The sequence below is a fragment of the Fukomys damarensis genome, unplaced genomic scaffold (genome assembly GCF_012274545.1).
Source record: "Fukomys damarensis isolate Sample0158 unplaced genomic scaffold, DMR_v1.0_HiC HiC_scaffold_11, whole genome shotgun sequence".
NCBI classification, from domain to species: Eukaryota; Metazoa; Chordata; class Mammalia; order Rodentia; family Bathyergidae; genus Fukomys; species Fukomys damarensis.
Window position 1 is genome coordinate 8090091 of NW_022900923.1, and position 17175 is coordinate 8107265.

General features: G+C 41.9%; 1 protein-coding gene across 1 annotated transcript in view; it reads right to left on the minus strand.

Moving 5' to 3' along the window:
• The window catches only part of Flvcr1 (FLVCR heme transporter 1), a 37011-nt gene that overhangs the window by 18989 nt on the left and 847 nt on the right, over positions 1-17175 (minus strand). The window contains exons 2-4 of the mRNA XM_019210445.2: positions 16713-17173; positions 11267-11411; positions 4434-4574 (exon numbers count right to left, since the gene is read on the minus strand). Coding sequence (XP_019065990.2) covers positions 4434-4574; positions 11267-11411; positions 16713-17173 — 747 coding nt within the window. The remainder of the gene's footprint in view (positions 1-4433; positions 4575-11266; positions 11412-16712; positions 17174-17175) is intronic.

The window sequence follows — 17175 nt, forward strand, 5'->3', positions numbered from 1 at the left end:
CAGCACCCACTGAGCACACGGGGCCACCTGATCTTGGCCCTTCAGACTCCGGAGCTGAAGAGGTTAAATGCTCCGCTTTTCTTTATGAGCTTCCCAACCTCAGATGTTTTGTGATAGCAACAGAAAATGGATTAATATGCTGTAATAGAGTTCTGTCCTAAGACTACTGTTGTTTAGATTCAGATATACTGACCATAAATCATCCCCCAACATACACCACTGTATTCAGTGAGTCCTCCAGCCATGGGTTATTTACTGAGCAACCACAGTAAGTGGAGCCAACGCTGTGAAATGTGTGCCAGGACCCCCGTTCCAGAGAGATGACCTCGGATCAGATTTACAGGGTAATTTGTTATACGTGACAATATTAATTGAAGACTACTTAAAAGGAGAAACACAAACAGTCACCAGGACTCACCTGCACGGGTTTAAACCCCAATGCGTCCTCGCGTGTACTGAGTGGATTCCAGTGAGCTTCCTGACCTGGCTGAGCTTTAAACCCAGTCTCGGTCTCGGTCACTCACTCTCAGGTTCCAGCCACACAAACGCTACGGAGAACACTGCAGTGAGCTCGCTCACTGCCCAGCCAGGTCACACATTAGTGCTCAGTGAGCTTGCTCCAGACTGGCTTTGCAGACCTCTCCCAAACCTAGTCTCCTCTTCTTTCCCAAGGGTAACCTCCAGCTTGATCTTGATGTGTAGAATTTTATATATTCCTACGCATGCATATTTAAAACAATTGCCCACTTTATATAAACAGGGTATGACTGAAACACATTTGGAACATGCTCTTATGGTGTGACTCACTATGACGGCTTTGAGCTCTACCCGCGTTGACACTTTCCATTCTAGTTTATGAGTTCTCTCTGTTCATTCCACTGTGGGAATGTATTTAGATTTAGTCATCTATAGTCTTATCAACAGATAGCTACGTGCTTTTCCCCAGTTTCCAGGCTGTGCCTGCCTGTAATCCCAGCACTCAGGAGGCTGAGGCAGGAGGATCACTGTGAGTTCGAGATCAGCCTGGGCTACATAGTGAGTTCCAGGTCACTCTCAACTACATAGTGAGACCCTACCTCAAAACACTAAACAAACAAACAAACAAACAAATTAATTAAAAAAATAAATAAAACAAAACTGCAATGAATATCGTTTTTGTTCTTACATACAAGGGCTCCTCCAAGAATATATCTAGGAGAATCTTTATGATGTGATCCAATCACTTCTCAAGGTGACTGTACCCACTTATACTAGTAGCAGAGTTTCCAAAGCTTCACATCTTAGCCAAATTTGTCATGACATTTTTAGGATTTTTGTGTGTTTTCTGGCAATATGAACGTGCATAAAATAGCCTATCTCACTCTGTCTTCCATGTGTATGTCCTTTATTACTAGCATGGTCTGGCATCATGTATGCATATACACAGGAGCACCTGGCTTTCCCAACTGTGTTTTTATTGATCTGCAAGTTATTTTTCTTATGGATACTAATCCTTTGTTGGTTATATGCACTGCGGACAATTTCTCATTGTCTTACTATTTTGTCTTTTCATTTTAATGGTGTCTTTTTAGAAAAGGCCATTATTTTGATGTAATCATATTTATCAATATGTTTCTTTAGGATTTATGTTAATTGCATTAAGAAATCCTTAAGAAGGGCTGGGGATTTAGCTCAGTGATGCCGCCACCTGCCGTGCAAGGATCCGAGGTCAATCCCCAATACCAAAAAACAAAGCAAAACAAAAAATCTTTAAGAATATTACAGTCTGCTGCATTCATTCCTAAAACTTTACTGTTCTGAGTTTTACTCTTTGATTGCCAATCCCCTGCAATCCATTTTCACACATGATACGGAAACCTCTAATTCCACCTGACTTTCCCATATGGTCAATTACCCCAGACAATTTATTAAGTTCTCCTCTGCCAAACCTCAAGTTTTCATATGTTTATAATAGGTCAGTCACCGGATCAGTTTGTAAATATTCCAGTTTTTCTTTTTCCAGGCATGGCTGTGTGACTAAATGTGAGCAAGGTCACACTCTCTATTTTTCGCCTCATCAACTGTGGAAAGGGGTAGAAATGCCAGAGTCACAGCAGGACCGTGCTACCAACTGATACTCAACATGCATGGCAAGAAATACTCCGGCACTGCTGGGCCACTCCCCTGGATCTCTCTGGCGGTCGCACTGCTGTAGCCACCTTAGGCTGTGACAAGTGATGGATGCACAGGTGGTCCCCGTGCTCTGTCCTTCCCAGCGATCCACCACCTACCCCTTGCTACTTTTGGCATCTCAATCATCCAGCGTAATAAATCTTTTTCTTTTTCTTCCTTGGTACCAGGGATCGAACTCAGGACCTTGTGCTTGCAAGGCAGGCGGCAGAACCAGTGAACCAAATGCCCAGCCCCAGCGTTATAAACCTTGATAGCTGAAAAGGAGTCCCTCACCTGGCTTTCATCAAAATTTTCTTTGTTATTCTTGGCTCTTATTCTCTCAAGGAATTTTGGAATTGGTCAGGTTCTATTACGATCCCTGCTTAAGCAAGACTACAGGAGAAGCTCTGCAGCTGGTCTGAATGGCACTGGCCTCTGCTAGTTGCTCAGCTCCCATGGAGTGTGGGGAAGCACCTGGACAGACGGGCTCACAAGGAAGGCTGAGGGTGCAAGCGAGGCTGGGCCCAGGCTGAGTGCACGCTGCTGCGCTACACCCTGAGGTACCTGGAACCTGGTTCAGACCCAGGAAGGACAGCAAGAGTTTGGAGGAAGGCCTTTTGTAGCAAGGCAGGCTTCGTGGCCTAAATCTAGAGGATGGTATTGTCTGCATTTCAGATAGCAAAAGGAAACAGCTGGGATAGTGATCATTTTTTTCTGTACACAGCCTGACCTCAACAAACTTGTCTCAGTGTCTGGTTCCTGAGTTCTGGACACTATGTGCATTTCTGCAAAACTGTCTGAGGAGTGCTAGTCCCCATCCAGATTTCTCTATGTGCACGGCTGCTGCAACCTTATACACCAAACACGAGGCACAGCGGGGGACAAGTGCTTGCCCAAGAGCTGTGGCGCTACCTTCACTGGGACATTATGCTCCGAGCTCTGTGCCCTCTGGTGAAGAAATAAGAGGCCAAGAAATTTCCCACCCAGCTGGAAGGGAGCCACTGTGGAACTCTCTGCCTGTGTAAACATGCAGAGAGGGCAAAAGAGACAATGGCACAGAAGTGCAGAACAAAACGCAGGTGTGTGCGTGTTGAGGCGTATCTCTGTGTGTGTCTGTGTGTGAGTGTGTCTGTGTGTGTCTGTGTGTGTGTGTGTCTCTGTGTGTGTGTGTCTGTGAGCCAGTGCTTCCAAGCCGGGTGGAGAGTTGCGTGCTGGAGAACAGTGAGGGGTAAAAGAGAGATACAAAAAAGTTTTCTTCAAGGACAGCCTTAAGGAATCAACTTAGTGTCACAGGTAGTGAGCCAGGGCAGTTTCTCTGCGTCCTAGTTTTGAATTTTAGGTTTAACCTAGAGAGGGAAATTACCAGCCACAGAAAAACATTCAAGGGTGAGATGATATAACATGTGAGACGGGCTTTAAAATATTCCAGGAAGAAAATGAGGGAAGTGGACAAAGCAAGAGTGACAAAAAGCTGGAGACCTGAGGAGCTGGGTGGCTGGGGACACACCTGATGGGTCCAGTGGAGCTGCAGAGATTAAAGGGTCTACTTTTGTGGCTGACAACATTAAAAAAAGAGGAACTAAAAAAAAAAGAACTAATCCAGGGAAATGAATGAAGAGTTCGAGGTAGGACATGTCACAATTCTAAAATGTTATGTACTAGGATGCAGGCCTGCAAACACATGAAAACAACGCAGCAGCTACAAGTGACTTGTGAGGGGGAGCAGGACGGAAACGGGGTCCTGGAGGTCAACACGGAGAGTGTCAATGCAAGAGATGAAACCCGAAACGTCCGGAAACTGAAAAGAACCAACGTGTCCGTACCTGTAGTCAGGGCTACAGAGTGAGAGGTGAGGACAAATACCTGTCAGCTACCCTAAGAGATCTAGAAAGATGAGAAGTTTTTAAAATTAGGACTGGTTACAGTGACTCCCTTCATGTCTAGTTTTCATGTGGGAGTCAAAACAGACGCCAGCTGCACATGGCCGATGAAAGGAATTGCTGAACTTTCCCAGCCTGACAGAGCCATCCGTCCGGTCGTAAAGGGGCCAAAGTGCTCCTCGAGAACGCAAAAAGACAGTGTTTCTCCTTTTGAGATCTATTTTTCCTTTCATTTTTAAACATGTAAAAAAAACCCACCTTAGCATTTTTGCTTTTAGTTCAAAATCTAAGTTCATAACCACCCTGTAGAGTTCTCAAACCAATCTCCTTAAGATTCAAACCACTGTGTTAAATGAAAACCATTCACAGTGACTTCAAAGAAAATGCAAGAAAACCACTTACCATAAGAGATCAACAGAAGAACAAAGGGAAGGTTTTTAAACAGGTTTCTTATTGATTTCTTATAGGAGTACTCTGCGGGGGGGCTGTCTTGAAGAGCTGCTTGAGCCTGGCTCGGTGGGTAGGGAGGCTTTTCCCTGAATGCTGGGAATGTACATAAAAAGAACAGTATGTGTCAACATATAGGTAATATATTACCACATATATAACTATATGTATCTTTCTTAGTGAACAGACAATTCAGTTTAAGTTTAAAGAGGTACAAAAGGCTTTCATGGTGAGGTTTCTCATTTTCACTCATTTCTTAGTGAAAACTAGTTTGGCATTATCATCTCAGCAATCTAAAACTTAAGAGATTTGGCCAATTCCCAAGCTGAGCTGCAAAACCATCAGTGAAGTGCCACAAGCTTGACCACTGATTATTCCACTTTTGGGTAATCAAGATTTAATTTTTACTACATCCAAGATTCTATTTTTAAATTCAGTTCAGTTTATAATTAGAAGTAGCCATTAGAGTAAGCCAATGTACTACTTAACTTTTAGAGGTCTATCTTGAATTGGTGACTGTCCTCTCCTGAGATCTGTACACAGTTCATCACCGAACCCAATTATGCCTCATGCTGAAAGGGTGCAGTGGATTCCCGGGCATGGGACTAGGTCTTTCCTGCTGACTCACTGGAGATGCACAGGAAAATGCAAGGGTAAAGCTAAGACAGGAGAGCGTGGGTGTCTGATGCCGTAAACTTCAGCACTGTTTCTAGTTAGATTTCGCACCATTCTCAGCCAGACACCAAGAACCTCCCCTACTTAAAAAAAAAATCATACTTATTAATTTACGCTAGAAAGCTGGGGAGTGAACCAGGGCCTTGCCCATGTGAGGCAGGTGTTCCATCACTGAGTCACATCCCTGGCCCTGAAGACCCCTTCAGGTGTGCTGAGAAGGGTCTGGCAACTGCCTCCAACACAAGGTGAGGGGGAGAGTTCAGTCGGGTTAGTGCTATGGGGTGGAAAAGTGTGCTCCAAAGGCCCAAGTGTTAAAAGCTTGGTCCCAGAGAAGCAAAAGATTCCCGAGTGGGAAGCTTCCAGGTGGAACCTAGCAGGATCTTAGGTCATGGGGTGTGCCCTTGGAGGGAGGGAGAGGACCCCAGCCCCTTCCTCTTTATCGCCAACCACGGACTAGAACCTCCAAAATTATGAGTCAAAATAAACCTTTTCTCTTCATAAGCTAATTCTCTCAGATATATTCTTACAGTAGCAGAAAGCTGACTAACATAGCTGACCAGAAGTCATGAATAAGGGACAGAAAAGTTGAAGAGCTGAAAAGTTGATAGAAGGTACTTCAGGAATTAAAATCTTGTCTTTGTAATAACCCAAAATTCTAAATTATTCACTCCAAATTTTTATATACAATGGGAGGAAGATACTGCACCATGGAGTGTGAGATGCCTGTGCTCACTGATCTTGCCAGGTACCAACAGGTTTCCACACAACCAAGTCTCCATTACCACAAATGTTAGATGTCACTATTAAAAGTGTTTTGTTTTCAAAGACTTCATGAAAAAACATATCCCTTAGAATTAATGAAACAGTAAATTTAAAAAGAAAAAGCAAGGTAAACAGATTCAAGGAAAACAATAATCTTCCTTGGGAAGATTTGTAACCTCTGCTTTTCATTCTGTCACATTTCTGCCTTTCTCTTTCTTCCTCCTTTTGTTCATGACAATTTCTTTCTTGCAACAAGTGAGGCCCATCTTATTGTCTGAAAGTGGGATAGACTTGATGAACTGAATCAACTGGAATCATTTGGAAGCTTAAATCAGATTCTGAGACTGTATGGAGGGTTGGATAATCAAAACCTCTAGAATGTAACTTGAAAACTGATAAAGGGTGATTAAAAACTATAGTGAATGCTGAAAGTTCTTAATTTATATGGTAAAAGACATGTTGCCATTAATCCCCCTAAAAATATTTTTCCTTGCTTCAAACATACTTATCTCATCATTCTCGACACTGGAACAGTCTGTTATGTCTTAGGGGTGCTGTCCTGGTTGCCTCCATGACCTAACTTATTAAAAATGTTTACCTTCCATGGTCATTTTGAATTTGAGAAAGAGCCAAGAGTCACTCGGTGCCAGAAAGGCGGATGAGGACACACTAAGGCCTTTAGGAGCCTGCCTTTCTCCTCAATGACACTCAGCAGCGACATTCACCATATTTTTTATCATACTTTGTAAAGACACTCAGGAAAGAGGACTTCAAGAATTGCTTTACAAAGTGGCAAAAATGGGCTGGGGATTTAGCTCAGTGGTGCCACTGCTGCCTCATAAGTGCAAGGTCTCGAGTTTGATCCCAGGTACCAAAAAAAAAAAAAAAAAAAGTGGCAAAAATGATGGAATAAATGTGTTCAAAGTGAGGGGGAGTATGCTGAGGAGGATTAACGTCAATGTGTCTTTTAATAATCATCTTCAAACTTCGGTCATCATTTTGACCACACCTTGTATGGCACACACAAAACTGTCCACATGACATCAATACAGCCAACCACGCTTATAAAAGTAACTCTTATTACTGCCACAAAATAATGTGACTCTCTCATTCTATTTGGTACTAAAAAAGAAAATTATTTGCTGACCCAAACATTATTTATGATATAACTTAAACCTATCAAACTAAAACATTTCTATTTTTACATTCTTATACATCTCGCAACTGGTTCAAGAGAAAGCTATGACTCACAAATACAGACTACTTAACATCCTTACACTGCAGCACTGGTAGCTGTGAAACCTTTAAGCTGTTCCAATTCTTCCTCTTCCTCTCACCCTATCTGATCCTCGCATGGCCAGAATGTCTGGCGCCTTTTCCTAAGTCCCTCTGTACCCTACACTTAGATAGGAGACATCTCTTTTATTAACACTGCTAACACAGAACTCACAGCTGTAAACAAAGTGTCAGACTGAAAACTGCTAACAAGACACTCCTGGGTATAAGTCCCCTTCTTCGGGGTTTTTATTTACTGTGGTAAAGTCAGTTTAAAAAAGGCCCAAATCTGAACTCAAAATTTCATGGAAAAATAAAAATAATTCTTACCACTCTTCAACTCCACTTATTTATTTTCCTTTTTTAAGACTTACTGTCTAAATACAAGTATTATCTTTTAGTTTCTGATGTTCTCTTGGCAAAAACAAGTCTCTAGCTGCTACACACTTAGTAAAGTCACATTTAAATCTGCATTACAAAAAAGATGAGTAAAAAGCCACTGATCTATGATCTTGTTGATGGTGAATTACTATGATAAATATGGTTTTTCCATTCCCTTTGAAACTGAAAAACGACAGCCTTCCACTGTTCTTCTCTAAAATACTTGTGCCATCGTTTTCCATCCTGGTGTTAGGCATACAAAGTAGCCAAGTCATTCTTGGGCACGGCATTTGAACTTTTCCTCCTAGCATGAATATGTAGCATTCCGCTTGCTCATACTTTCTGAAATCATATTGTAACAGTACCTTTTGATTTACTTTGTATCCTTGTGTGGTTCAAACATTTATATATACTCCCTTGTTTGAGGCCAAATGTAGGTTTGAACATTGGCTCTGCCCTATCTTACTATATGATTTTGAGGAAGTAAATTCCTGTATCGTGGCTTTTAGCTTTCTCATCTACAGGATGGAAATAATAACACATTGTTATAAGGATTATATGACATGAAATATGTAAAATAATTTTGTAATTATACAATGATACATAAAATATATTACTTTATTTGAGAAATATTTTTAAAAATTAGACACTTTACCTTAGGAGCTTAAAATTTGTATAGAGTGAATCAAATATATTTGTTAAAACTTTACAGCCCATATACAGTCATTTTGAATAGAAGACTCAAACTTAAATTCTGCATATGTTATATATACCTGGGCTTAAATACCGTAATATGAACTATTTCTAGTGGCATTCCCATGATTCCTGTCATTCACACACTTTACTGAATCAGGAAAGCAACTGAATTGACACACTTGAGTGAAATGATAAGCTTACTGCTCTGCTGCACAAGAGCAGGTTTTAAATACAACAGCATAACCACTTATATAAGAAGAATCTGAACTGGAACAGAAAACCAAGGCCAAGGAAAAATTAAAATGATCTACTTTTTAGGAAACATTTTATATATGGAGTTAGAGTGCCTAAACATAAATCTGATCCTGAGTGTTTAAAAACTGTGATTTTGAGCAAATTAAATTTAAGTCCTGTGACCCAGTTCCCTCATGTGTACAACAGAAGTGATAGTAGCCGAACATCCCTCCAAAGGTTTTGAGGATTCACTGAGGTGTAGCACACCTGCACCTCTACCCATGTTTGGCACCAATCAACCACCCAGATGCGAGAGGGACAACAGAGTTCGCCCAACAAGGATGGGGAATTCAGTGGAAAGCCTGTGTTAAATCCCAGAAACACCAGATGGATTACATACACATTCCCTAAGAGACAGGAAAAAGTCCCACAGCCTGAACCTTCAAGACAGTATTTTACAGAGATCGCCAGATATCTACTCAGTGCATGTCATAGTGCTGAAACTTCAGCTAAATTAAATTATTTTATAAGAATTTGGCTGGCTTTCCAAAATAATTATGGGTTGATTTTAGAGGGGCAGAGGATCATCTCTTAGTAATTAAGGAAATTTAAATAAGTAAGGATCTTAAAAAAATGAGAATCAAGATCTATTATGTAAAGGTACAGGATCCTAATAACGAATGTAACTGTATTGTATACCTAGATTGCACCAATAAACTCAATAAAAAGAAAAAAAAAATCCGGATTTTCCTCAATAACAAATACAACCACATTATTATTATTCTTTGGCCCCTTCTTTCAGCAAATAAGTATCTTATATTTGTACCACTTTACACATACAACTACATATATATATAATATGTAGTATACATTGAATTTCATACTTATAACTTACATATAGTTTATTATTCTTTCCTCTTTCAGAGACAACCAGTTGAAGAAGATATAAAAAGAAAAATTGGAATTTATGGGACAATATATAAGCAAAGGCAAGAGAATTTTACGCTTTAAAAATCCTTCTTAAAAAAAAAATCCTTCTTGCCAGTCCTGCACAGTGGCCCACGCCTATAATTCCAGCTGCTAAGAAGTGGAGGCAGAAAGATGTCAAGTCTGAAGCCAGCCTGGGCAACACAGCAAGCTCCCGTCTATGAAAAATCCCTAATGGAAGGGCCACTTATGCAAATGTATATAAACAATAATCCCTATTTCATGTAACAAGTCATAAATCGCTACTGGAAAAGCAGATTTAAGAGGGTTTCCCACACATACAATATAGGTTTCTTTTTCTTCTTCCAGTACTGGGAATCAAACTCAGAACCTTGCACTTGCCAGGCAGGTGCGGTGTCACTGAGCTACATCCCTGGCTCATAGATTTCTTTTTTTTTTGGTACCTGGGAATTGAACGCGGGTCCTTGCGCTCGCAAGGCAGGCGGCGGAACCACTGCGCTAAATCCCCAGCCCATCATATAGATTTCTTTTAAAACTATTAAACTGCTAAAATGGTACAGGGATGATTACTTCTTTCAGTCCCTTTTCAATGCCACTCCCTGACTGACTGAAGTACAAATACCAACCACAAGCAGACTGGCCACATCAGAGTACTCGCTACCATGAAAACACTCTGTTCATTACCTTAAAGGAAATTAAGTATGTGAGCTGAGCTTCCTATACCTGGATCCTGTAGTTCACCTACCAATGCATTCTATGGAAACACTCTAGAGCACGGATGGCGAACTTGTCAATGCTACACAGAGTCCACTGCGGCACTCGTGCTATAGGTTCGCTACAGCTTTAGAGCGTTTAGCACACAATTCTCTCAAAAACTGAGGAGTTCAAATCTGAGTACCATAAAATAAATGTGTTTCATTACTATGCTAGCCATGGTAAAAGTTAATGTATAAACCTAAAATGTAATGCAACTAATGCAGTTTAATTATAAATTTTAATGGCTAGAAGATGGCTTTTCAATTTTATACTTTCTTTCCTCTTCAAATCCATTAAGATACTAAGTGCCTAACGGACATTATTACAGTTACATTAGCAGCTCAATAACTTAAATCCACCTTACCTATTATTTTCCCCTGAAATCAAAACTGCTTCCCATTAAAAATAAAACTTTAAAAAGCAGACCTTCCCAAAGCTTCTTCCAAACTGTTGATGGCTGTTTGCAGCTGATTCTGACTGACTGCTTCAAGAGACAGGCCCAGGCGAGAGGACTCGGGGACAGGCAGCAGCAGCCGAGCCTTGCTGGAGTGGCCTAACAAGCAGACAGTTGCCACAGTTTGAATTCTGCTGGACAGCTTGCTGCTGTCTAGGATCATTGATGGTCAACATTTTCAGACCAGTTAATTTTAAATTGGGGACTCTGGGGAGGATTTATTACTAAAGGAAGATGGGCACCTAACTGTATCAATTCACAGCATGACAAGAACTTATTCCTGCCAGGCAGGTGTAAGATGCCCATGTAGAGGAACACCGGAGAGGAGGCAGGAAGCAGGACTGAAGCCAACACTTACCAGGAGGAAAAGTTAGTGGGGAGATAAATGAAATGGATTAGTCTTAAAACTCGTTACGATATTAAGATCACACTGTGGGCCAGAACATACCCTAAGGGCTGTACCATTCACTTCCTGAGCAACAGTGCCCAGCAAGAATGAAACAAGCAAATGGTATTTGACATGCTATCAGTAAAAAATTCCAGGATGAGTTATTCTTATCTGTTTGCCATGCATTTATCCAAGCTTTAGGAAAAATAATTCACTTACCAATTGCTGTTAAAATAAATAAAAGTGTGGAGACACCCGATGTCCCATAAAACATGGTGCTGATATTACGAGCCAGGAGATCTGTGTTATTCTGTGTGTTGGGGACTAAAACAGGTGGTAGCAAAAAGCCAACTGCCGTTCCAAGCTGTAAAATAAATAGTCCTGTTAATAGCTATTATCATTAAAGGAAAAGGTAATACTGGTACTTAGTAGAACATAAGGAGGACAAACTAGTGTTTATGAAGGGCACTGTAAATTCTAAACACTATGTTCAAATGTCTTTGCTACTAGTGCATTGCTAAAAGGAAACTGCTGACAAATCCCTTTCCTATCAACAGCACTGAGCTCCACTATCTGAATGACTCTGCAAGAGCTGTGTAAGATACAGCCTTGTTCTTTAGATGCTTATGGTCAAAAAGAGGAATGAGTATATTACATAGGGCTGAGAAAAGAATGGGAAAAAATACTTGCAAATCATGTATCAGATAAGGGACTGGCATCCGGAATCAGGAACTCTAACAACTCAACACCAAAAAGATAAAACCCCAATTTAAAAATGGGTGAAGAATTTGAAGAAATCTTTTTCCAAAGACATAAAAATAGCCAATGAACATTGTTGCATGAATAACAAAATTAGTCATCAGGGAAATGCAAATCACAACAGTGGGATTCTACCTTCCACCCACTAGGATGATTATAATAACAAAAGCAACAACAGAAGTTAAGTGTGGAGAAGAACACGAAGCTGGAAACCAGGTTCACTGCTGATAGGACTGTAAAATAGGGGCAGCCACTGTGGGCAAGTTTGGCCATTCCTCAAAAAGTTTTAACACATAATACCATATGACCTAGCAATTCCTCCACTAGGTGTGTATCTAAAAAACTGAAAACAAGTATTCAAATAAATACACACAAATATTCACAGCAGCCCTACTCACGATATCAAAGTGTGACAATATGGCAAATGTTTATCAGTGGATAAATGGATAAACAGAATGTGGTACACAGGTACACATAAAAAAGGACTGAAGTACCGATACCGTTGGTACAACGGGAACTTCAGAGACATGGAAAGTGAAAGAAGCCAGACATAAGCAGGTCATATATTGTATAGTTCCACTTATACAAAATATGCAGATGAGCCTGGGATTTAGCTCAGTGGTGCTGCTGTGTGCCTCGCAAGCGCAAGGTCCTGAGTTCGATCCCTGGTACCAAAAAAAAAGCAAAGATAATATAGGTAAATCCATATAGATCAAGCAGATTAATGATTACCAGGGACAGATGGAGGAGGGAAGAGCGAGTGACTGCGTAACTTAGGGGTAGATCAAAGTGTTTTGTTTTGTTTTTTTGTGTGTATTCTTTTTTTATTCTCTCTCATTGAGTTTATTGGTACATTCTAGGTATACAGTACAGTTACATTCATCATTGGGATCTTGTACCTTTACATGACAGGTCTTGGTTCTCATTTTTTCCCCTTGTCCCTTCCCTTCCTTAATCCCCTCCTCCCCCTTCCCTATTTACAAAGACTTTATTTCCATTTTTTCATTTTCTCATGTTTTTTTTCTTTTCCCTTATTACCTCTCCCCTACCCTTCCCACTTTCCCTACACCTTTAGCCCTTTTTTTCCTATTTCACATTGTCAATTATATCATTAGGATCTTATGTACCATTATAGTTTTTCACACCAGTGAAACTATTTGGTATTTATACATGTGTGACTTATTTATTTCACTTAGGAGTATATCCTCAATATGTATCCATTTTCCTATGAATGACTCTAATTTCTCATTCTTTATGGCTACTTTAGTAGTACTCCATTTTATAGAATAACTACATCTTCTTTATCCAGTCTCCAAATGATGGGCAAATGTGCTGTTTCCAAGTTTTAGCTATTACAAACTGTGCCGCTATAAACACAGGTGCACATATATCACTGTGATACGATTCTTTTAATTCTTTTGGAAAGATACCCAGCAGAGGGATGGCTGGGTCAAATGGAACCTCTAAACCTAGTTCTCTGAGGTGTCTCCGTATTGATTTGCATAGCGGTTGCACCAGTCTGCGCTCCCACCAACAGTGGAGAAGGGCTCCTTTCTCCCCACAACCAAGATCAAAGTGTTTTGGAACCACAGAGACAATGCTGCACAACACTGAAAATGTACTAAACGCCAGTGAAGTGAACACTTTACAATTGTTAATTTCACGTTACATGAATTTCATCTCAACTAAGAAAACAAGGATACCACAATATGAGAAGTAAAATCAGAATGAGACAGTTCAGTAGTGGGAAATATGACTTTGTGGGGCATGGGAGTGAGTAGGAAGGGCCAAGAAATCTACAGAAGCTGAGATAGAAATAATACCAGTTACCAAACATCTTATTTGTTCCGTTCTTTCCCCCAAAAGCTGGAGAGAGAGAACAGGGAATTAAAATCCTGTGACAGAGAAGTAGAGTCAAAGGTTGGGAGATCACAAAGTTTATCATCCAAACCAGAACAATGGAGAAAAAGAGACTCGCTGGGTCACTATGCCAGACAACGGATGCACCCCGGGACTAGCCCAAGTAAAATGGGCACAGGCTCTTCCAACTCAGAGACTGCAGATGCACCTCCTGCAGACCTGGGGCTCAAGAAAAACTTCTAGCCAGGTCCTGGTCATTTTCTTTTCTCTGGGACGCAACACCCAACACCCATAAATTAAAAGACAAGACATTTATTTGGGCTCACAGTTTTAGTGGATAGTTGGCTGGAGCTAAGGCAGGAAGGCGGGTGGAAGGGACTAGGCTCTAGGCTCTGGGGAGGGCTAGGCCCCGCAGGGAGTCAACAGAGAATGAAAAAAAACCACATTACAACTGTGGCTGGAGACCCATCTGTTAAAAGCCAGGCCTCAAGATAAAGACAGAGGGGACCAGGCCTACACGCCTCCCCAGTGGATAAGATCACGGGCATCACCCTGGCTCAATGAAGTCTAGACAGACCTCAGTCACCCCAGTGGGTGATCGAGACCCCCGATCCGTCCCTTCCTAAAGAAGGTCTTTGTTCTTTCCATGCACACACTTGCTGCATGACCTGCTCCACTGCTAGATCAATACCACCTAAGCGGCTCTACTGTAGTCATACTGGTTGATCATAGTTTTAACCCACATTGTACCCACCTCATGATTTTGCTCTATGAAGTGAGGCCCACAACAACCCACTTTCAGGTCCCCTCCTGTCTCTCAGGAGCCATATCTCTCAATAAAATTTTCCTACTCTTAACCTCCGTTGTTAGAATTCATTCTTCGATTTTAGAAAACATAAACTCAGCGTGCCTAACATCTAACAGGTTAAGGGTTACATTTATTTCCCCTATATCAAAAGTAAAGAATCTACATTGTAAATACTATGGGAAAACACTGGCAAGTTCAATGCAGAGCAGGGACATGATCTGATCTGTTTTAAAAGGTTCTTTCTGCTTAGATACCTACAAGATAGATAAGAAGTTAAAAGCTAGGCTTCATAAACGAGTCAGACTTGAGTGTGAATGTCATCACTAACTAGCTGTGACCTTAGGAAAATACCTCAATCCCTTCAAGCTTCTGTCGCCCTATCTACCAAATGGGACTAATAGTTCATAGGTTAGAGCACTAAAGTAATGTCAGAGCACACAAAGCACTCAGTAATTCGGAATACTGTCCTGAATGGCCCTCCATAAACTAGGCTCAGAACACATGCTTGGAGCTAGGTGGGCCAGTGCATGCCTGTAATTCTAGCACCCTGAGAGGCTAAAGCAGGAGTTCAAGCTCAGCCTGGGGAACTCAGCAAGACCTTTCTCAAATAAAAAGGGCTGGCTATGTGAAGGCCCTAAGTTCAATCACCAGTACTACAACCACCACCACACACACACAAAAAAAGCATACTTGGGAGTAATGAGCACAGTTCTTAAAGGCAAGGAAGGGGTGAGACAACCTAAAGAATGCAGAAGGAAGACCCAGAAGTGCACTGTTGTGGGGAAGTTTGCCTGTGTGGTATGGTACACATTTCCACTTATCTGCACAGAACCAATAATCCATAAATAATGCAGCTGATATTTCTGTCATGTTCCATGAAGTATTAATCTTGAATGCAGAAGCAACCAACCAAAGATTCAGTCATAAATTGTTTGGGGTGCACAGCAACTATGGTTCAAGCTACCCTTTTTCTATACTTGAAAAAGGTAATATATATATAAAGCAATAAGCATATAATCTTTTCAGGTATTTTAAATAAATCTTCCTGTGATCTTGAAACAAGTGTGAGATGTGAAGGAAGAAGGTAACATTCTTTTGTTACATAGCTACATGTTGTATTGTTTGGTGCTCAGATTTGTGGGCTGAGGGTGAGGCTCAGAGGCAAAGCATTTGCCTGACAGTGCTTGCAGCCCTGGGATGATACCCCAGCACTGCCTAAAAATAAAAAAATAAAGCATTCTAAAATGCTACTGTTCAGCAATTTACATCTATTACATTTAAGGGGAAAAGTGGTGTGTAGATTTTTAACTGGTGGCCCCTCTAGTTGAATGAACACTCAATATAATTTACAAAAAGTGTCACAGGACCTCATTTGCAGAATTTAAATTTCAGTAAGAGAATCAGTCTGCAACAAAGCACAGGCAAAACATTCTACCTAGGTGGTAAGGCTTCTGCAACGCTAAGGGCACTGGAATCCTGTGTTGGGAAAGACTAGGTCACTTCTTAGGAGACGTGGCAAATCAGCTGGCCTTGTGCAACACCCTCCCCGACCACGGATTGTTGTGCATTGTCCTACTAAAAAAACGCAGTAACTGGACCCAGTAATGCTGTGAAGTCTTTACCACTGGGACGTTTATTTAATGCTCCTTTACACACATCCACCATGCGCAGGCTCTGCGATGACTGTTAACATACACAATTAAACAGGGGCTGTTCACTAAGACCGCTTAACATGCAAACAAACTTCGCAGAATCCAACATTCCTTCCTGGGGGCAACAATACTTCCTGTGCAATTCTGGCTCATTATTACACTGACGGGCTTTCTCTGACACTCGTACACACGGGCCAATCCAGTTAATTATTTTATGGATAATTTTCAAAGCAACATGACAGTTTTAAACTAGTTTTGAAAGTTCCGTCCTTACAAAGAAATCAAAAGCCACCTTTAAGACGGCCTCTTAGCAGATGCGGTGGCGCATGGCTACAACCCCAGCACTCAGGAGGGGCCGAGACAAGAGGAGTTCCAGGCCAGCCTGGCTAGGTAATTAATTCAAGGTCAGCATGCACTACAGTGAGACCCTGTCTTAAAAAAAAAAAAAAACAAAACACCTTACAACTCCTCAGCGTCTCTTCATGTAGACGCCTCCGGGGACCCATTCCTAGGCCTGAGCTCACAAGGCCTAGGCTCTTCTGGTTCCTCTAAGCATTCTACGTCCCCCTCGTGCCCCAGTCCTTACCTGATTGCCCAGCACGGCGGTGGCACAGGCTGTGGACACCTCCCTGGGCCCAAACCACACCGAGGCGATGCGAGAGGGCAAGCCCAGGATGAAGACCTGGGCCACGGAGCACAGGCACTGGCCCAGCATGGTGACCCAGAAGAGGTGCGGCTGCACGCTGCCGCACTTGACCCAGGCGCCCAGGCAATTGAGGCCGGAGCCCAGCAGGGCGGTGAGGCGCAGGCCCCGCGTGTCCAGCAGCCAGGTGGCCGGGAAGATGAGCGGAACGTAGGCCAGCATGTACACCATGGAGAGCCAGTCGACGTGGAGCAGGGACACGCCGTAGAAGCCCTCGAACACGTTGCTGATGATGCTGTACTGGATCCACTGGAAGGCGTTCACCAGCGAGTAGAGGCTGAAGACGAGCAGCACCACGAAGCGCCGCGCCGACAGCGCCGTCCGGGCCCGCGCTGCGCCCTCGCCT